Genomic DNA, 23,098 nt, shown 5'->3' on the forward strand with positions numbered 1-23,098 from the left:
TACTGTACACAATCACTAAGTCATAAAGACATCAAACTGAGGAGAAAAAAAGAGGATTACCCATAGAAGGGATTCTATTGGTTGAGGATGAAGCAATCCCATGACTCCATGGTACCAAGATAGTCCCGCACCCATCATGAAAATACCAACACCACTAATTAGCGAAGAAATATAGCGCATATTTGAAAATCCATACCTGAAAAATAGAAAAGAAAATAGTTCACAAGAAATACAAATGGTTTCTTTTAAAATATTGACCTTAATAGGTCAATGAAAAAGACTAAGAATATCAAGATGTTATCATTTTATATTTAAGTGAGATGTTAAGTGCCAAACTTGAAAAGCAATATGGAAAGTGGAAAAAACCTGTAAGATCTTTGAAAATACATAAAAACAAAGTGAATACCATCTAATTCAGCCTTTTTCTGATCTCTTTTCCAAATAGCCTATTTTGATTTAGAGAGCTACTTTACTATTGTGTACCACAGATCCTGGTAAAATTAATCTTTTAAAAAATGCATTCAGATGTTTAATGAACAGGGTAACATTTAAATTTCCCTGTAATGCAGCTTCTAATTGAATATTTCCATCTTTTTGTGCAGCCAGTCTATGATTTATATTACCTATAACTTGATGCTGGATACAGAAGTTTACAACACATAATTTATTGCTGGTTCTGAAAGGGTTAGCACACAGCAACTTTCAACTATTACTAGAACTAAGATCTTCAGCTTTCTGGGTGTTTTCATGGTGTTAAAATCTCAATTATTTTTCAAGCATGCTTTATCAATATGTATATTATTTTGTATTATTGTAAGTTCTGACACAATACTTAGTATTAAAGGTGTTCAAAAATATATTAATAACATACTAGAGGAGGAAAAGAATCACTCATTAATAAAAATATTTCCTGGAAAATTTAGTCCCAAACCCAAACTGAGTGGGACTCTTCTGAGAAATACAAATTTAAACAAGAATTCTTTTTTTTTTTTTTTGAGATGGAGTTTCACTCTTGTTGCCCAGGCGGAAGTGCAATGGCGTGATCTTGGCTCACTGCAACCTCCGCGATTCTCCCACCTCAGTCTCCCAAGTAGCTGGGATTATAGGTATGCGCCACCACGCCCAGCTAATTTTGTATTTTTAGTAGAGACAGGGCTTCTCCATGTTGGTCAGGCTGGTCTCGAACTCCCAACCTCAAGTGATCTGCCCGCCTCGGCCTCCCAAAGTGCTGGGATTACAAGCGTGGGCCACTGCGCCCGCCTTTTTTTTTTTTTTTGGAAACAGAGTTTTACTCTTGTTGCACAGGCTGGAGTGCAATGGCGCGATCTTGGCTCACTGCAACCTCCGTCTCCTGGGTTCAAGCAACTCTCCTGCCTCAGCCTTCTGAGTAGCTGGAATTACAGGCATGTGCCACCATGCCCAGCTAATTTTTCGTATTTTTAATAGAGATGGGGTATTCTCTATGTTGGTCAGGCTGGTCTCGAACTCCCGACCTTAGGTAATCCACTTGCCTCAGCCTCCCAAAGTGCTGGGATTATAGGCGTGAGCCACTGCACCCAGCTTTAAACGAGAATTCTTAATCAAACTGCTCTTGGAATTCCTTTTCGCAAAGATGTAATCCTGCCATGGGTAATTCCCAGTTTATAGATGTGACAATGTGACAATCAGCTCACTCAGAAAAATTTACTTTCTTCTGAAGTTTCCTCCCAAAGTAATATAGAATATATTAAAGTAAATTAAGATCTAAAATAAATGGTATTACTTACACTTTAGGTGATTTCAAGGAATTATTAACTTTTTATTGAAAATTTTAATTATGTAGATCTAAACTGTCCAATATGATGAGTCACAAGCCACATGTGGCAATTTAAATTTAAATAAATTAAAACTAAATATAGTTTAAAATTTAGTTCTTCAGTGGTACTGGCCACATTTCACGTGCTCAATAGTTACATGTAGTCAGCTACTACCATACTGGACAGATATAAAATATTTTCATCATTGCAGAAAATTCTGTTGGGTAGCACTAAAGTAGACTATAAAAATACCTAGAGAAGAAATCTTTATAACCAAAAATGTAAAATTTGTACCTTCTGTTTTTAAATCTTTTGTATATAAAACTTGCCAAGAAAAAAAAATTTTTCTTAAGATGGTAAAATACTGTAATGATGTGCAATTAACACACTAGAGAGCTATTCTCTATACTAGCTTATTGACAGTTACAAAACATTCAAATATATTATTTATAGGAAAACAGTAGTATTGCTTTCAAGAAAAGAAAGGCATTTCTAAAGAACAGAGGTAGACTCCTTTACAGAAATAAAAGTGCATTTTTGGCCTTAAGAATCAAATTATATTACTGAAGCTAGTCTTAAAATGATGCTTGTGGAATTCAAAAGTGTTTAGATGGTTATGTTAACAGAAGCAATAGAAAAAAATCTCTATCAAATAATGGCTATGATTCAAAATAATACATTCTAAAAAGTATACTCACTTTACAAATAAATAATTCTGATATATTAACAAAATACTATTTCTAAATCACAACAGGAAGATTAAAATAAGTGTGTATGTAATAGAAGTTACCATCAAAATTTTAGATTGGGCAGCCTATGAGTCTAAATCTAGAATATATGTTTCCTTGGACCAAAATAAAACAGAACTCTAAGATCAAAATATGTGCTTTATTATTATCAAATATGGAGAAAACAAGATCTCCATGCTGTGCTACAAAGCATAAAAATAACTTAAACTCCATTTTGAAATTATACCTTGAATTTACTTTGACACAGTGGTAAGTTCTGCATTTTAGATACTACAGTGGAAGAAAGGACCAACTCTTTAACAAACTGCAGGTACATAAATGGCAGGAGATTTCTGAAATTTAGTTATTTCAATGACTTATTGCCAAAACAAACAAAAACAAAATAAGGCAATGTCCTTACGGATGAGAAGGATCTGGTGTTTGAACAGACTTACGGATGCCCAATGCTAGTAAACCCTACGAAGAAGAAGAAAAAAAGGTGAATAATCATTAGCAAGATGGAGAGTATAATATGGTAAAGCCAATGTGGAGGGTGCAGGCTGACAGTGACAAAGAAACACTCAACATATGCATGTCCAATGGCCCAGCAATTCTGGTTTCTAGTACTTACCTTAGAAAAATAAAGATGAACTCAAAGGAGTTCAAAACACCATTATTTATAAAGATGAGAAACATGAAAGCAACCTAAAAAAAATCCATCAATTGGGAATGACAAAATAAATGATAAACCATATATTACTTCTACAGTAGGTTAAAAAAATAGGGTTAGAGTAGAGCTTTCTATACTGACACGGATAAAGCTCCTAGACATACAATTAAGTGGAAGAAGAGAAAAAAGTTAGTTAGGAACAGTATATACAGTACAGAATTTATGCTTTGTAGTTTTTATAAACTACATATAATATAAAGCACAGAAAAGGTTAAAAAGAATAAGCATGTAACTATGTTTATATCTCTGAAGAGAGGCAAAAATTAAGGTAGTCTGTAATATTTGACTTTTTACAGGAAGAATAACTTGCATAGCTGTACAAGTAAAAGATAAAAACTTTAAACTATACATATTGTATATGGGAACATACATTTCTATTAAAGCTGCAAAACCATGCACAGGAATTATATATCACATTCTTTTATTTCCTTCCTTTCTTACTTGCTCTCCTCTGTCTCACTTGCCTTCATCATTTCTTCCTTCTTTCTCATTTCCACTTAGGTGATTTTTAAAGTTTTGTCCTTTGTTAAAGAGTTATCCACTGGAACTTCTCAATAGCATTATGCTTGTCCCTATTAAGTTCTTTCCATTCAAATTTAATGGAAATACAAAGCCTCTGAGTAAATTCCCTATGTAATTTTAGTTGATTAATCTGAGGCTTTTCCTTTTTTCAGCATCATATCAAATAATCAGATAAGTAAAGTTTCTAGATAATGACTTCTTCATAGATGACGTTTCCCTTAGGCTCCAAGAAATTTAATAGAAACATTTTTTCTAATAAAAAATAGAGATTAAACAAACTTGAAAATATTAATACAAATATATTTTTAGGTCTTAATATTGGAAACCCTATCCTAAATACACAGAATATTATAAGCTTTTACCACTGGATTCCATGGGAAAAGGGAGCAAACCACCTAAAATATACATGATTTTTCAGGGAATTAAACTAAGAGAATGAGAGTAAATTGAAAGGAAGATATAACTCCCTTACACCCTGTTATGGTTTGGCTGTGTCCCCACTCAAATCTCATCTTGAATTCCCACATGTTGTGGGACCTGGTGGGAGGTAACTGAATCATGGGGGCAGGTCTTTCCCTTGCTGTTCTTGTGCTAGTGAATACGTCTTATGAGATCTGATGGTTTTAAAAAGAGGAGTTTCCTTGCACAAGCTCTCTTCTCTTGTTTTGCCACCACATGTACGTGCATTTCACCTTCTGCCATGATTGTGAGGCTTCCCTAGCCATGTGAAATTGTAAGTCCATTAAACCTCTTTTTTTTTTTGTAAATTGCCCCGTCTTGGGTATGTCTTTATCAGCAACATGAAAACAGAATAATACAGTAAATTGGTACCAGCAGAGTGGGGTGCTGCTCTATATACCCGAAAATGTGGAAGCAACTTTGGAACTGGGTAACAGGCAGGGGTTGGAACAGTTTGGAGGGTTCAGAAAAAGATAGGAAAACGTGAGAAAGTTTGGAATTTCCTAGAGACTTGTTGAATGGCTTTGCCCAAAATGCTGACAGCGATATGGACAATAAAGTCTAGGCTGAGGTGGTCTCAGATGGAAATGAGGAACTTGTTGCAAACTGCAGCAAAGGTGACTCTTGTTATGTTTTAAGCAAAGAGACTGGTAGCATTTTGCCCCTGCCCTAGAGATTTGTGGAACTTTGAACTTGAAAGAGATGCTTTAGAGTGTCTAGCGGGAGAAATTTCTAAGCAGCAAAGCATTCAAGAGGTGATTTGTGTGCTATTAAAGGAATTCCATTTTTTTGTTTTTTGTTTTGTTTTGTTTTGTTTTGTTTGAAGCAAAGTCTTACTGTTGCCAGGCTGGAGTGCAGTGGCACGATCTTGGCTTACTACAACCTCTGCCTCCCAGGTTCAAGCGATTACCCTGCCTCAGACTCCCAAGTAGCTGGGAATATAGGCAAGCGCCACCATGCCCAGCTAATTTTTGTATTTTTAGTAGAGACGGGGTTTCACCATTGGCCAGGATGGTCTCGATTTCTTCACCTCATGATCCACCCACCTCAGCCTCCCAAAGTGCTGGGATTACAGGCATGAGCCACCGTGCCCAGCCCAGGCATTTACTTTTAAAATGGAAACAGCATAAAAGTTTCAAAAATTTGCAGCCTTACAATTCGATAGAAAAGAAAATCCCATTTTCTAAGGAGAAATTCAAGCCAGCTGCAGAAATTTGCATAAGTAATGAGGAGCTGAATGTTAATCACCAAGAAAAGGGGGAAAATGTCTCTAGGACATGTCAGAGACCTTTGTGGCAGCCCTTTGAATCACAGGCCTGGAGGTTTAGGAAGAAAAAGTGGTTTTGTGGGCTGGGCCTAGGGTCCCTCTGCTGTGTGCAGTCTGGGAACTTAGTGCCTTGCATCCCAGCTGCTCCAGCTGTGACTAAAAGGGGTCAAGGTATAGCTCCAGCTATTGCTTCAGAAGGTGGAAGCCCCAAGCCATGGCAGCTTCGACGTGGTGTTGGGCCTGTGGGTGCACAGAAGTCAAGAATTGAGGTTTGGAAATCTCAGAGGATACCTGGGAAACACCTGGATGCCCAGGCAGAAGTTTGCTGCAAGGCAGGACTCTCATGGACAACCTCTGCTAGGGCAGTGCTTAAGAGAAATGTGGGGTCAGAGCCCCCACACAGAATCCCTATTGGGGCACCACCTAGCGGAGCTGTGAGCAGAGGGCCACTGCCCTCCATACCCCAGAATGATAGATCCACTGACAGCTTCCACAGTCCACCTGGAAAAGCCACAGACACTCAATGCCAGCCCCTGAAAGCAGCCATGAGGCGGCTACATCCTGCAAAGCTACAGAGGCGGAGCTGCCCAAGGCTGTAGGAGCCCATCTTTTGCATCAGCATGACTTGGAGGTGAGACATGGAGTCAAAGGAGATCATTTTGGAGCTTTAAGAATTGACTGCCCCTCTGGATTTTGGACTTGCATGGGGCCTGTAGCCCCTTTGTTTTGGCCAATGTCTCCCTTTTGGAATGGCTATTATTTACCCAATGCCTGTACCCTCATTGTATCCAGGAAGTAACTAACCTGCTTTTGATTTTACAGGTTCATAGGCAGAAGGGACTTGCCTTGTCTTGGATGACACTTTGGATGGACTTTTGAGTTAATGCTGAAATGAGTTAAGACTTTGGGGGACTGTTAGGAAGGCATGAGTGGTTTTGAAATGTGAGGACATGAGATTCAGGAGGGGCTGGGGCGGAAAGATATGGTTCAGCTGTGTCCCCACCCAAATCTCTTCTTGACTTCCCATATGTTGTGGGAGGGACCTAGTGGGAGGTAATTGAATCATGGGGGCGAGTCTTTCCTGTGCTGTTCTCGTGACAGTGAATAAGTCTCATGAGATCCGATGGTTTTAAAAAGGGGAGTTTCCCTGCACAAGCTGTCTTCTCTTGTCTGCTGACATGTGAGACCTGTCTTTCACCTTCCACTGTGATTGTGAGGCTGCCCTAACCACAATTAAACTTCTTTTTTTGTAAATTGCCTGGTCTTGGATATGTTTTTATTAGCAGCGTGAAAATGGACTAATACACACCTGTACATTAAAAGTGACAGTCATTATTAATTCACATTATGCGTATATATGTATACATAGATATGTATTTATATTATTTTAAAAATATTCAATAAACATTCAATTATTTTAAAAATCTTTAATATTCAGTTGGCTATGCAATGAAGTGTGAGATACCATCAACTATTTTATAAACTGAATATGGACCATATTTATTAGTTCTAACAAAAATGAGACCACCCCAACCAGTTCTCCCTCAGAGGTAAGATAGAATCAGTTATATTTGATATGTATCCTTCCAGACCTTTTTCTACACATTTACAACATAACCTCTATCAGTTACATATATATAACCTACAGAGCATTTGTTTAGTTTGCAGCATAACGAACATTAACATCTGGTAGCTAAGAAGTACTGTAAATGCTCTCTACTCCATGATTACCCTTCACCTTTCTGGTGTTCCTTAAGTATCATACTATCCAGCACCTGCATAATGGTACCTCAGAAGAGCTTTCTAGTTGTTTCGTGTGCATATAATCTGTTTACAGAAGACAGAAAGAACCATGCCTTCTTCTAAACACTTGCTACATTGCAAACTCAGGTGCTCAATGAATTCATCCGAGTTGATATTAAATGATATGAAGTGCATGATTTAACAGAAAAGTTTTCCAAAATGAACGGCAACAGAAATTGTAAGGCTAACAGTTGTAAATGAAACCCTGTCTCTACTGCAAATACAAAAAAATTAGCCGGGCATGGTGGCGGGCGCCTGTAGTCCCAGGTACTCAGGAAGCTGAGGCAGGAGAATGGCGTGAACTCAGGAGGCGGAGCTTGCAGTAAGCCGAGATCACACCACTGTACTCCAGCCTGGGTGACAGAGCAAGACTCTGTCTAAATAAATAAATAAATAAATAACATTATAATTAGAGACACAGGTCTAATTTAAAAGTTGGATGTACTTAAGTCTCTCAAGAAGTGAGGAAAAAATATGGCATAAAAAATATTATGATGAATTAAAATTTTTAAAATATTATAGATCTGGAAAGAAACAACTTTCTGAAATACAATTTTCATCTATTCAGAAAGGTCCAGTTGAAATATTTTTCATCAAAGCCTTTTTGAAAACTCTAATTGAGACATACTCTTCGTCCAAGAATTTTCAAATCACTTGATATCATATGGTCTCAAACTTTCATTTACCTCTTGTCTTGTTGTTCAATCTTCTACAAAAATTCGTTTGTTTTTCTGGTTCCAAAACTAATACATTCTCATTGTAAAGAAATTCAAGTAGTATAGGAGAAGAACTATTTGAGTCTGGAGTATATTTTGGACTGTCTTTATACATATCTGTATATACTTTTTAACATTCCTTTGAGAATATTTTTGTGCTGGATTTCAAGGAGAAGGTTGTATGTACTTAAACATATGACCACAATTATAATGTCTTTTTGCACTTTGTTTTATGAAAATTTTCTAACATGCGGATGGATGGATGGATGGATGGATGGACGGACGGACAGAATAATTTTTAAAACCTGATAGAACTTTTTTTTTTTGAGACAGAGTCTCACTCTGTTGCCTAGGCTGGAGCGCAATGGCACAATCTCGGCTCACTGCAACCTCCAACTCCCAGGTTCAAGCAATTCTCCTGCCTCAGCCTCCTGAGTAGCTGGGATTACAGGCGTGTGCCACCACACCCAACTAATTTTTGTATTTTTAGTAGAGATGGGGTTTTGCCATGTTGGTCAGGCTGGTCTTGAACTCCTGACCTCAGGTGATCTGCCTGCCTCGGCCTCCCAAAGTGCTGCAATTACAGGCATGAGCCACTGTGCCCGGCCCTGATAGAATATTTTTAAAAACTCAAATCATCCATCATTAAGCTTTAACAATTATAAATATGTAAGCAAATACGTTTTATTTCATCCATATCTACTCCCTCATGAGTATTCTGAAGTAAATTCCAAGCATCATACCATTTCATCTTTAAATATTGTGGATGAATCTCTTTAAAAACTAGGCTTTTTAGAAAATACAGCCACAAGACTATTATCAGACTTTTAAATACTAATTCCTGGCTGGGCGTGGGGGCTCACGCCTGTAATCCCAGCACTTTGGGAGGCTAAGGCGGGTGGATCACGAGGTCAGGAGATCAAGACCATATCGAGACCATCCTGGCTAACACGGTGAAACCCCATCTCTATGAAGAATACAAAAAATTAGCTGGACATGGTGGCGAGTGCCTGTAGTCCCAGCTACTTGGGAGGCTGAGACAGGAGAACGGCATGAACCTGGGAGGCGGAGCTTGCAGTGAGCCGAGATTGTGCCACTGCACTCTAGTCTGGGCGACAGAGCGAGACTCCATCTCAAAAAAAATAAAAAATAAAAATAAATAAACTAATTCCTTACTATTATCAAATGTAATCACATTTCCACATAGGGAGAATTTTTTTGAGGTAAAATTCACATACAATGAAATGCACAAATCCTGAATGTACAGTTTTTTTGTTTTTGTTTTGAGATGTCTAGTTCTGTCACCCAGGCTGGAGTACAGTGGTGCCATCCTGACTCACTGCAACCTCTGCCTCCCGTGTTCAAGTGGTTCTCCTGTTTCCGTCTCCTGAGTAGCTGGGATTACAGGCATGTGCCACCATGCTCAGCTAATTTTTTTGTATTTTTAGTAGAGATGGGGATTTCACCGTATTGGCCAGGCTGGTCTCGAACTCCTGACCTCCAGTCATCTGCCTACCTCGGCCTCCCAAAGTGCTGGAATTAGAGGCATGAGCCACTGTACCCGGCCCAGAATGTACAGTTCTGTTTGTTAACAAATACACATACCCTTGAAACATATATTCCTATGAAGACATAGAACTTTTCCATCACTCCCAAAAAGCTCCCTGTGCCGCTTTCCTCCCCTACATCAGAAGCAACTATTTTTCCAATTTTTTTAAACTATTAAAAATTAAAGTTCCTTGCCGGAGATACATCTATGTTGCCAGTCAGAAAAGTAGTTCTTTCTCTTTTATTGCCAGATAATATTCCATTGTATCAATTTGTTTATCTGCTGTACTGCTGAAAAACATTTGGGTTGATTCCAATTTTTTCAGCCATTATAAGTAAAACTGCTATAAACATTTCTTTTTTTTTTTTTTTTTTTTTTTTGAGACTGAGTCACTCTTGTCGCCCAGGCTGGAGTGCAGTGGTGCAATCTCAGCTCACAGCAACCCCCGCTTCCCGGGTTCAAGCGATTCTCCTGCCTCAGCCTCCCGAGTAGCTGGGATTACAGTGACCCACCACCTAATTTTTGTACTTTTAGTAGAGACAGGGTTTCACCATCTTGGCCAGGCTGGTCTCGAATTCCTGACCTCAGATGATCCGCCCGCCTTGGCCTCCCAAAGTGCTGGAATTACAGACCTGAGCCACCGCGCCCAGCCAACATTCTTATACAAATCTTTTGGGACCATTCATTCCCACTTCCCTTCAGTAAATACTTAGAAGTAGAATTGGTGGGTCACAGGATAAGCATATGTTTATAGGACGCTCCCAGATGTTTTCCAGAGTGGTTGTACCATTTTATTAATACACTCCACCAGCAATGTCTAGGAGATCTGGCTGCTCCACATCTTCACCAAAATTTGGCTGTCAGGGTTTAAACTTGTAGCCATTATAGTGGATATGCAGAGATGTCTTGTGGTATCAACATACATTTCCTGATCATCAATGATGTTAGCACTTTTTCAGGTGTCCACTAGCCACCATTCATGTTTCCTTATTTGTGAAGTACCTGTTCAAATCTTTATCCTTAGGGAGAAAAAACTGGGTTCTCATTTTATTACTGAATCATGGAAGTTCTTAATTCTGGATACCAGTCCCCTCTCAGAATGCTTTGTGAATATTTTCTCCCAATCTATGCCTATTTATTTCCTTAAGGATGTCTTTCAATGAGCAAAAGTTTTTAATTTTGATGAAGTTTAATTTGTAAATCTTTTTATTTTACGATATTGTTTCTGTGTCCTATTTATGAAATCACTGCCTACCAGGTCTAAAAGATATTCTCCTAGGTTTTCTTCTAGAAATCTTCATAGTTTTAACTTTTATATTTGGACTATGATCCATTTCAAACTTGTATACAGTGTGTGAAGTAGGAGTCAAGGTCCTTTTTCTCCTCATATGGATCCAATTTTTCAAACATTATTTGTTTTAAAAAGTTTCATTTCTTCACTCAACTGCTTTGATGCCTTTGCCAAAAGTCACAGGCCATGTAAATGTGGCTCTGTTGTTGGATCAATTCTGTTCCACTGATTTGTCAATCCTTATGCCAGTAACTCACTGTCCTAATTTCTATAGGTTTATAATGTCTTGAAGTTCTCCAAATTTCTTGTTTCAAGGTTGCTTTGAATATTGCAGGTTCTTTGCATGTCCATATAAATTTTGGAATTTATTCAGTTCGTCAATTGTACAGAAAAGTCTGTTCATATTATGAATGGAATTCCATTATATCTGTAAATCAATTTAGTGAGATTTAACAGATCTATGACATCCAATCTATGAACACGCTATTATATCTCTCCATTTATTTAAGTTTTAATTTCTCTCAGCAACATTTTATGACTTTCAGCGTAAAGGTCTTATATGTCTTTTGCTAGATTTATCTCTAAGTATTTAATATTTTGTGATACTACTTCACATGGAATTTATTAAAATTTCCTTCTCCATTTATTTGCTGATAGTAGAAATGCAATTAATTTCTTCATATTAACTTACTGATTTTGAATGTTAAACCAACTTTACACTCCTGAAATCTTACCTAATTATGATGTAATATCATTTTTATATGTATATTTATATATTTATATAATTCAATCTGATTATATTTTAAGGAGTTTTGCATCTGTGTTCATGAGGAATAACTGGTCTGTAGGGTTTTTTTCTCTCATAATGACTTTGTAAAATTTTGGGATCAGGGCCTCATTAAAGCAGTAGAAAACATTTTATTCTCTATTTCTGAAAGCCTGTGTACTCAGTATTGCTTCTTCCCCAAATGCTTGATAGAATACTCTTGATACTGTTACATAGGTTACTGAGGCTTCTTCCATTGTTTTCAATCTTTTTTGTCTGTGGCTTTAGTAAGAATGTTTTCTGCTGTTACATACTCAGGTTCACTGACTTTTACCTGCAGTGTCTAATCTGCTGTTAATTCTATACAGTGAATTTTTCATATCAGACTTTTTTTTTAGCTCTACAAGTTTCATTTGGCTTATTTTTCATACCTTTGATTTCTCATGTTCATATTTTCCTTTCAATACATAACTGTACTTGAAGTAGCTGTTTAATATCCTTGTCTGCTAATTCTATCATCTGTTAAGCCTGCTTATGACTGATTTTTCTCCTGGTTATGAGTCAAATTTTCCTGCTTCTTATACTGGCTATTAGTATTTTTATTGGATGCTAAACACTGTGAATGTTATACTGAGTGTTTGGATTTTGCTGCCTTTATTAAAGAATGTGAGGCTTTGTCCTGGCAAGTGATTAAATTATTTCAAGATTGGCTTGATCCTTTAGAACTTTTAGGAAGATTTGTTAGGGAGGGTTCTAGAACAGCCTTTACATTAAGAATAATTTAGCCCTACTCCTAAGGCGAGCCTTCTACTGGCCTGGATAATGAGAACTCTCTTACCTCAGCTAGTCAGAACTTGAATGTATCCTAGCTGTGTGTGAGTACTGGGAATTAGTCAATTACTGCTCCCTGCTGGTTCTCTGCCAAGATTCATGCTCACATCTTAGACATGTGTAACTTAACATTCAGCAAACATTCAATTCAAGGAAATCCCTATGTAGACCTCTATAGCTTTTTGTCTTTGTAGCTCCCTCCTCTGTGGAACTCTGCCTTGTAAGTTCTAGCCACCTCAGATGCCCTGAACACTGATTTCTGTCTTCTCAACTCAATGAGACTGTTATTTCCCATCCTGCTCCACTATCCCAAATATGCCTTCAAGCAAAAAGCCACAGAGATCATAGAGTTCAAGTAATTTGTTTCTTATCTCTCAGGGATCATGGTCTTATGTTGCTATTGTCCAATATACTGTCTAATTTTTTAGTTGTTTATGGCAAAAGATTAAATTCAATTCCTGTTAGTCTGTCATGGGTGAAAGCAGAAGTTCTGAACATAATATTTTGCAACTTTTTACTCAATTTATCATGGTTATTATTTCAGGTCAGTACACAGATATCTACTACATTCTTTTTAAATGCCTGAATAGCATAGAGTATGAACACTTAAACATTGTCTTCAACGTTTGAAATAAAAACTAACATTGAAACTAGTAACATCATATATATCTCCTTGCCATATGGACAAATATTTCTGTATTTCAACTTTCCTGGATAAGCTTACAAGAAAACAGAGATTATAAGTTATATATCTCCCCCTATCCCCTCTCCTCCCACCGCATGCCACAGTTGAATGGTAAAATTTTATAGAGACGGTATGTATTAAGTATATATTGAGTATAAAAATTAAGTTCAAGGTAAATACTTAGTACTAATGGCAAATGCTTGTCTTCTTTCCTTACTTTTATGAAGGGTTTTAATCCATCTGATTTGACAGTGAGTGAGACAAGTTCTCAGGCTTAATTTTTAATTAATATTGCTCTCCTTGCTCCTTATCTTCATATTATTTTTATCCTTGTCTTAAATATTCCTATTTTATCTGTGTCTTTCATTGAAGTTCTCCCAAATCTGTTTTTATATAACAGGATTAAAAATAAGTAAATATTGAAAAGGTATCTTCTTAATATACCACTCTCTTTAAAATGTAATAGTGATGCACACACAGAAATTTTTATTATATTCTTACAAAAGGTTTGGGTTTCTAGTTTTCACAATTTGGGCCACAAGGGGTTTAAATGGTATTTTAATTTTATTAATATAAAAACTTTTCTCCATTTGCAAAGCCAAGGAAAGTAATTCAAATTATGAATCTAATGTGAAAGCATTTTAACCGATTACATATGATTTTACATCTTTATTCCAAAAGCTTAAATTCATGGACTATTACAGTCATTGAGAACTCATATTCAGAGACCAGATTTCTGCTCAGTGACTGATAATGTTATACTTCACATTCCATTGTCAGAGGTTCTTAAAGCATAACAACCTGCCTTAAAATACTATGATTAAATTTCTATGCACTTCGTTGCTGAAAAGTAAACTTTTATTTTCTCCCACAAGCCAACTACTGGAATCATTCAGTTTTAAAATAGATCAACTTTTAGATTAAAGCCTAAAACTATTACTTCAAAATTGATTTATAAAAAAGCTTTAGTCCTCACCTGATTACAAGTATCAGATAATGAGTGTATGGCTTCTGAGAACATACTTGCTGAACCAGTATAAATCCAGGCAAGAAATTTAAAGAAGCAGTTTAATCCATTGCTAGAAGAGAAGGAGAAAACAATTTAGCATAGGTTTGGATAAAAATTTAAGCCAAAAGCATACTCAATCGGCTGTATATACCTCTATACTAGATTCTGTTGAAAGTAAAATTAGGCTAAGCACAGTGGCTCACACTTATAATGCCAACATTTTGAGAGGCTGAGGTGGGAGGATGGCTTGAGGACAGGAGTTCAAGACCAGGCTGGGCAACAAAGTAAGACCCCATCTCTATTAAATTTTTTTAAAAAACTTAGTCTGGTGTGGTGGTACACGCCTGTAGTTCTATCTACTCGGGAGGCTGAGTTGGGAAGATCATCTGAGCCCAGGAGTTCGAGGCTATACTACACTCCAGCCTAGGCAACAGAGTGAGACCCTGTCTCTAAAAAACAACAACAACTGCAACAAAAACGAGTACAATTAAAAGAATCCCTAGCCTTAAAAAACTTTCTGTTTAGGTAACAAGAGTAAAAATTTGAAAAAATATAAATTATGTACTGTTAAGAGGCATGCTATGTGTAAACAAATTACTTAAGTGTACTTTGAAGACTGGTGAGAAAAGAGGGTCTTCTATATTTCGACAAGATAAAATTTAAAAGACAATTATGTGTTTTAGGTAGATAAAAGCAGATCTGCACCTAATACTGTCCAGTGGGCCAGTGTCAAAGGCAAGATTTCAGTGAAAGTCTGTTTACTTAAGGGGGCAGATGCCAGAGGTGACTCTAAGCAGTCTCAGAGTCATACTAGAAGAAGCTAGATGCCACAATAAACACAGTTAACTCTGAGGAAGCTAGCTGCTCAGATACCAACAGTAATGACTAATATGATTTATCTCAGACGTTATGCTAGTGAGTTACCATGTTATATTACAAGTCTGTTATACAAATATTAACACCCCCATTTTATAAATGAGAGAACTGTATGTCCCCTTTTAGCTACCCTTTTCCCGTCTCCTCCACCTCAGATAACTTCTTAAAAACAACATATTTATTCTAGCTGTCAGTCTTCATCTTGTCAATGCCACCTACCACTCCATACTATTAAATTCCTGGAAACATTTTAGTATTTCTCTTAACTTCCTGGGAGCATCTGACACTATTTTCTTCTTTTCTAAAACAATGTTTATTTATTTTATTTATTTTTTAAATTTATAATTTAAGTTTTGGGATACCTGTGCAGAATGTGCAGGTTTGTTAAATAGGTATACATGTGCCATGGTGGTTTGCTGCACCCATCAGCCCGTCATCTACATTAGGTATTTCTCCTAATGCTATCCCTCCCCTAGCCACCCACTCCCCAATAAGCCCCAGTGTGTGATATTCCCCTCACTGTGCCCATGTGTTCTCATTGTTCAACTCCCACCTACGAGTGAGAACATGTGGTGTTTGGTTTTCTGTTCTTGTGTTAGTTTCCTGAGAATGATGGTTTCCAGCTTCATCCATGTCCCTACAAAGGACATGAACTCATCCTTTTTTATGGCTGCATATTATCCCATGGTGTATACGTGCCACATTTTCCTTATCCAATCTATCATTGATGGGCATCTAGGTTGGCTCCAAGTCTGCTAGTGTGAATAGTGCTGCAATAAACATACATGTGCATGTCTCTTTATAGTAGAATGGGACTGCTGGATCAAATGGTATTTCCGGTTCTAGATCCTGGAGGAATTGCCACGCTGTCTTCCACAATGGTTGAACTAATTTATACTCTCATCAACATTGTAAAAGTTTTCCTATTTCTCCACATCCTCTCCAGCATCTGCTGTTTCCTGACTTTTTAATGATCACCATTCTAACTGGTGTGAGATAGAATCTCATTGTGGTTTTGATTTGCATTTCTCTAATGACCAGTGATGATGAGCATTTTTTCATGTTTGTTGGCTGCATAAATATCTTTTTTGAGAAGTGTCTGTTCATATACTTCACCCACTTTTTGATGCGGTTGTTTGTTATTTTTTCTTGTAAATTTGTTTAAGTTCCTTATTAATTCTAGATATTAGCCCTTTGTCAGATGGATAGATGGCAAAAATTTTCTCCCATTCTATAGGTTGCCTGTTCTGTTCACTCCGATAATAGTTTATTTTGCTGTGCAGAAGCTCTTTAGTTTAATTAAATCCCATTTGTCAATTTTGGCTTTTGTTCCCACTGCTTTTGGTGTGTCAATCATGAAGTCTTTGCCTATGCCTATGTCCTGAATGGTATTGTCTAGGTTTTCTTCTAGGGTTTTTATGGTTTTAGGTATTATGTTTAAGTCTTTAATCCATCTTGAGTTAATTTTTGTATAAGGTATAAGGAAGGGGTCCAGTTTCAGTTTTCTGCATATGGCTTGACAGTTTTCCCAACACCATTTATTAAATAGGGAATCCTTTCCCCATTGCTTTTGTCAGGTTTGTCAAAGACTGGATGGTTGTAGATGTTCAGCATTATGTCTGAGGCCTCGGTTCTGTTACATTGGTCTATATATCTGTTTTGATATTGGTACCATGCTCTTTTGGTTACGGTAGCCTTGTAGCATAGTTTGAAGTAAGGTAGCGTGATGCCTCCAGCTTTCTTCTTTTGGCTTAGGATTGTCTTGGCTATACAGGCTCTTTTTTGGTTCCACATAAAATTTAAAGTAGTTTTTTTCTATTCTGTGAAGAAAGTCAACGGTAGCTTGATGGGGATAGCATTGATTCCATTAATTACTTTGGGCAGTATGGCCATTTTCATGATATTGATTCTTCCTATCCATGAGCATGGAATGTTTTTCCATTTCTTTGTGTCCTCTCTTATTCCCTTGAGCAGTGGTTTGTAGTTCTCCTTGAAGAGGTCCTTCACATCCCTTGTAAGTTGGATTCCTAGGTATTTTACTCTCTTTGTAGCAACTGTGAATGGGAGTTCACTCATGATTTGGCTCTCTGTTGGCCTATTATTGGTATATAGGAATGCTTTTGAGTTTTGCACATTGATATTGTATCCTGAGACTTTGCTGAAGTTGCTTATCTGCTTAAGGAGATTCTGGGCTGAAATGATGGGGTTTTCTAAATATACAATCATGTCATCTGCAAACAGAGACAACTTGACTTCCTCTCTTCCTATATGAATACCCTTTATTTCTCTTGCCTGATTGCCCTGGCCAGAGCTTCCTATACTATGTTGAACAGGAGTGGTAAGAGAGGGCATCCTTGTCTTGTGCCAGTTTTCAAAGGGAATGCTTCCAGCTATTGCTCATTCAGTATGATATTGGCTGTGGGTTTGTCATAAATAGCTCTTATTATTTTGAGACATGTTCCACCAATACCTAGTTTAAGATGAGAGTTTTTAGCATGAGGCGGTGTTGAATTTTATCGAAGGCCTTTTAGATCTTTCCCACTTTCTCCTGTGGGTATTTAGTGCTATAAATTCCCCTCTAAACACTGCTTTAGCTATGTCCCAAAGATTCTGGTACACTGTGTCTTTGTTCTCATTGGTGTCAAGGAACTTATTTATTTCTGTCTTAATTTAGTTATTTACCCAGTAGTCATTCAGGAGCATGTTGTTCAGTTTTGATGCAGTTGTGTGGTTTTCAGTGAGTTTCTTAATCCTGAGTTCTCATTTGATTGCACTATGGTCTGAGAGACTGTTTTGATTTCTGTTCTTTTGCATTTGCTGAGGAGTGTTTTACATCCAATTATGTGGTCAATATTAGAATATGAGTGACGTGGTGCTGAGAAGAATGCAAATTCTGTTGACTTGGGGTGGAGAGTTCTGTAGATGCCTATTAGGTCTGCTTGGTCCAGAGCTGAGTTCAAGTCCCAAATATCCTTGTTAATTTTGTCTTGTTGGTCCAGTTAAAGTCTCTCACTACTACTGTGTGGGAGTCTAAGTCTCTTTATATAGGTCTGTAAGAACTCACTTTATGAATCCGGGTGCTCCTGTATTGGATGCATATATATGTAGGATAGTTAGCTCTTCTTGTTGCAGTGATCCCTTTACGACTATGTAATGACCTTTGTCTTTTTTGATCTTCGTTGGCTTAAAATCTGTTTTATCAGACACTAGGATTGCAACCCTCCTTCTTTTTTTTTTTTTTTTTTTGCTTTCCATTTGCTTGGTAAATATTCCTGAATCCCTTTATTTTGAGCCTATGGGTGTCTTTGCACGTCAGATGGGTCTCCTGCATACAGCACACCAATGGGTCTTGACTCTTTATCCAATTTGCCAGTCTGTGTCTTTTAACTGGGGCACCTAGCCCTTTTCTATTTAAGATTAATATTATTATGTGTGAATTTGATCCTGTCATTATGATGCTAGCTGGTTATTTTGCTCATTAGTTGATGCAGTTTCTTTACAGTGTCGATGGTCTTCACAATTTGATATGTTTTTGCAGTGGCTGGTACCAATTTTTCCTTTCCATATTTAGTACTTCCCTTCAGAAGCTCTTGTAAGGCAGGACTGGTGGTTATAAAATCTCTCAACATTTGCTTGTCTGTAAAAGATTTTTCTTCTCCTTTGCTTATGAAGCTTAGTTTTGGCTAGATATGAAATTCTGGGTTAAAAATTCTTTTCTTTAAGAATGTTGAATATTGGCCCCCACTCTCTTCTGGCTTGTAGGATTTCTGCACAGAGATCTGCTGTTAGTCTGGTGGGCTTCCCTTTGTGGAAAACCCAACCTTTCTTTCTGGCTGCCCTTAACATTTTTTCCTTCATTTCAACCTTAATGAATCTGATGATTATGTGACTTGAGGTTGCTCTTCTCGAGGACTGTCTTTGTGGTGTTCTCTGTATTTTCTGAATTTGAATGTCTGCCTGTCTTGCTAGGTTGGGGAAGTTCTCCTGGATAATCTCCTGAAGAGTGTTTTCCAACTTGGTTCCATTCTCCCGGTCACTTTCACATACACCAACCAAACGTAGGTTTTGTCTTTTCACATATTCCCATTTCTTTTTCATTTTCTTCTCTAATCTTATCTTCATGCTTTATTTCATTAAGTTGATCTTCAATCTCTTATATCCTTTCTTCCGCTTGATTGATTTGACTATTGGTACTTGTGCATGCTTCACAAAGTTCTCGTGCTGTGTTTTTCGGCCTATGAGGTCATTTATGTTCTTCTCTAACCAGTTATTCTAGTTAGCAATTTCTCTACCCTTTTTCAAGGTTCTTAGCTTTCTTGCGTTGGGTTGGAACATGCTCCGTTAGCTTGGAGGAGTTTGTTATTACCCACTTTCTGAAGCCTACTTCTGTCAATTCGTCAAACTCATTCTCCCTCCAATTTCGTTCCCTTGCTGGTGAGGAGTTGTGATCCTTTGGAGGAGAAGAGACATTCTGGTTTTTGGAATTTTCAGCCTTTTTGCACTGGTTTTTCCTCATCTTCATGGATTTATCTAATTTTGGTCTTTCATGTTGGTGACATTCAGATGGGGTTTTTGTGAGAACATCCTTTTTGTTGAGGTTGATGCTACTCCTTTATGTTTGTTAGTTTTCTTTCTAATAGGCCCCTCTGCTGCAGGTCTGCTGGAGTTTGCTGGAGGTCCACTACAGACCCTGTTTGCCTAGGTATCAACAGCAGAGGCTGCAGAACAGCAAAGATTGCTGCCTGTTCCTTCCACTGGAAACTTCATCCCAGATAGGCACCCACCAGATGATAGCCGGAGCTCTCCCGTATGAGGGGTCTGTTGATCCCTGCTGGGAGGTGTCTCCCCATCAGGAGGCATGGGGGTCAGGGACCCACTTGAGGAGGCAGTCTGTCCCTTAGCAGAGCTCGAGCGCTGTGCTGGGATATCCACTGCTCTCTTCAGAGCCAGCAGGCAGGAACGTTTAAGTCTGCTGCCACAGTCGCTCCTACCCCCAAGTTTTCTGTCCCAGAGAGATGGGAGTTTTATCTATAAGCCCCTGACTGGGGCTGCTGGGCCTTTCTTTCAGAGATGCCCTGCCCAGAGAGGAGGAATCTAGAGAGGCAGTCTGGCTACAGCAACTTTGCCGAGCTATGGTTGGCTCTGTACAGTTTGAACTTCCTGATGGCTTTGTTTACACTGTGAGGGGAAAATCACCTACTCAAGCCTCAGTAATGGTGGCCTCCAAACCCCCACCCCTGCTCCACCAGACTCAAGCATCCCATGTCAACTTCAGACTGCTGTGCTGGCAGCCAGAATTTCAAGCCAGTGGATCTTAGCTTTCTGGGCTCCGTGGGTGTGGGATCTGCTGAACTAGACCACTTGGCTCCCTGGTTTCAGCCCCCTTTCCAAGGGAGTAAAAGGTTCTGTCTCTCTGGTATTCCAGGCACCACTGGAATATTAAAATAACTAGTCTAGCTAGCTTGGTGTCTGCCCAAATGGCCGCCCAGTTTTGTGCTTGAAACCCAAGGCCCTGGTGGTGTAGGCACCTGAGGCAATCTCCTGGTCTTCAGGTTGTGAAGACCATGCATGGGAAAAGTGTAGTATCTGGGCTGGAACGCACAGTTCCTCACGGCACAGTCCCTCATGGCTTCCCTTGGCTAAGGGAGGGAGTTCCCTGACCCCTTGCATTTCCCTGGTGAGGCAACGCCCCACCCTGCTTCAGGTCACCCTCCGTGGGCTGCACCCACTGTCTGACCAGTCCCAATGAGATGAGCCAGGTACCTCAGTTCGAAATGCAGAAGTTACCCACCTTCTGCATGGATCTTGCTGGGAGATGTAGACAGGAACTGTTCCTATCCAGCCATCTTGCCAGACACCCCCCGGCTGGCTATTTATTTTATTTTTTAAAGACAGGGTCTTGTTCTTGCCCACGTTGGAGTGCAGTGGTGTAATCACAGATTACCGTAGCCTTAAACTCCTGGGCTCAAATGATTCTCCTGCTTCAACTTCCTGAGTAGGTCTACAGGCGCACATCACCCACCATGCCCAGCTAATTAAAAAAAAATTTTGTAGGTACAAGATCTCACTATGTTGCCCATGGTGGTCTTAAACTCCTGAACTCAAGTAATCCTCCTGCCTCAGCCTCCCAAAGCCTGGGATTCCAGGTGCGAGCCTGTACCAGGCCTGCTATTTTCTTAAAACATGCGCGCCTGTGGTCCCAGCTACTCGGGAGGCTGAGGCAGGAGAATTACTTGAACCTGGGAGGCGGAGGTTGCAGTGAGCCGAGATTGCGCCACTGCACTCTAGCCTGGTGACAGAGTGAGGCTCCGTCTCACACACACACACACAAAAACAAACACTGTCTTCCCTTGGCTTTCATGACACTCCTTGACATGGTTTGGCTCTGTGTCCCCCAGAAAATCTCATCTTGTAGCTCCTATAATTCCCACATGTTTTGGGAGGGACCCAGTGGGAGATGACTGAAGCATGAGGGTGGGTCTTTCCAGTGCTGTTCTCATGATAGTGAATGAACTCACGAGATGTGATGGTTTTTAAAAATGGGAGTTACCCTGCACAAGCTCTATTTGTCTGCTGCCATCCACGTAAGACATAACTTGCTCCTCTCTGCCTTCCACCATGATTGTGAGGCTTCCCCAGCCACAGGAACTGTAAGTCCAATTAAACCTCTTTCTTTTGTAAATTGCCCCGTCTCAGGTATGTCTTTATCAGCAGCATGAAAATGGACTAATACACTCCTGGTTTTCTTTCTACTTTTTTTCCTTACTCCTCCTCAATCTCCTCTGCAGGCACTTTTTCCTCCACCTTTTTCTTAATGTTAACATTCCTCAAGGAATTCTTCCGGAGAGCTTTTTATTCCTCATACTACATATACATACATTCCTCAAGTGATCTTTACTTTTATGGCTTTAATTATACTCTACATACTAAAAACTATCAACTCCATATCTCTAACCCAGATTTCTCTCCTGAGCTTCAGACCAATATATATTAACAATAATACTTCTTAAGTACATATCTTAGAGCAGGTACGATGTTAAGCACTTTTCACACATATATCCCTCCAATAAGAAAAGCTATAATCACTATCCCTGTATTACTAGTGAAAAGAACCCTGTTGACTCTCTTCACCTGGGTGCCCTAAACACACCACCAGCTCAAATATGAGCTCATCATTTTCTCTGCTCCCACCCTGCTCCTCCTTTCAGTGTTCTCCTCAGTGAATGGTACATTATTTATACAACTGTACAAGCCAGAAACCTGGTCACTATCCTTGAACATACCTTCAAAGAAGTTGAAGCTGTCCATGTCTATCTGTACCACCACTATTTGTAGTTATGACATCATTATCCCTTGTATTATAAATGCCTTCCTCTAGTTTAGTGTCCCTCCAATCCTTAAAGAATTACATATTATATCTTCATATTTTCAGATCAATGATATCTGATATTTTACATATATATTTAAAAATAAAAGAACTAATGAATTATTGAAGGATTTCATACATCCTAAAATAAATTAATCAGAAAAATAGATAAAAGGTGAACAAAACAATAGAAATCAAGAAGATAGAGGGGAAAAGGGGGAGGCAAGGCCGGGCTCAGTGGCTCACACCTGTAATCCCAGCACTTTAGGCTGAGGTGAGCAGACCAAGAGGTCAAGAGATCGAGACCATCCTGGCCAACATGGTGAAACCCCATCTCTACTAAAAATACAAAAATTAGCTGGGCATGATGGCGTGCGCCTGTAATCCTAGCTATTTGGGAGGCTGATGTAGGAGAATGACTTGAACCCGGGAGGCAGAGATTGCAGTGAGTTGAGATTGCACCACCACGCTCCAGTCTGGCGACAGAGCAAGACTCTGTCTCCAAAAGAAAAACAGAGGAGGCAAAAATAACAATTATGTTCTTCTGAGATAAGTGGAATAAAGATAATAAGCACAAAGATATTATTCAGTAGCTGTAACCCAGGTTGGTTTAGCTACTCTAAAAATAACCTTGGCCAATCTAACTTCTTTAAAAAAGACTTCTATCAACTCCAATAAAAATAAGAAAGGATTTTCAGGTAGCA

The 23,098-nt window shown here is 38.7% G+C and overlaps 1 protein-coding gene across 1 annotated transcript in view; it reads right to left on the minus strand.

Moving 5' to 3' along the window:
- Positions 1 to 23,098, minus strand: part of SLC30A9 (solute carrier family 30 member 9) — a 104,448-nt gene that overhangs the window by 25,597 nt on the left and 55,753 nt on the right. The window contains exons 9-11 of the mRNA XM_050791554.1: positions 14,120 to 14,222; positions 2,946 to 3,001; positions 61 to 196 (exon numbers count right to left, since the gene is read on the minus strand). Of these exons, the coding sequence (XP_050647511.1) occupies positions 61 to 196; positions 2,946 to 3,001; positions 14,120 to 14,222 (295 nt within the window). The remainder of the gene's footprint in view (positions 1 to 60; positions 197 to 2,945; positions 3,002 to 14,119; positions 14,223 to 23,098) is intronic.

This window comes from Macaca thibetana, chromosome 5 (genome assembly GCF_024542745.1).
Source record: "Macaca thibetana thibetana isolate TM-01 chromosome 5, ASM2454274v1, whole genome shotgun sequence".
In the NCBI taxonomy this organism is placed as follows: Eukaryota; Metazoa; Chordata; class Mammalia; order Primates; family Cercopithecidae; genus Macaca; species Macaca thibetana.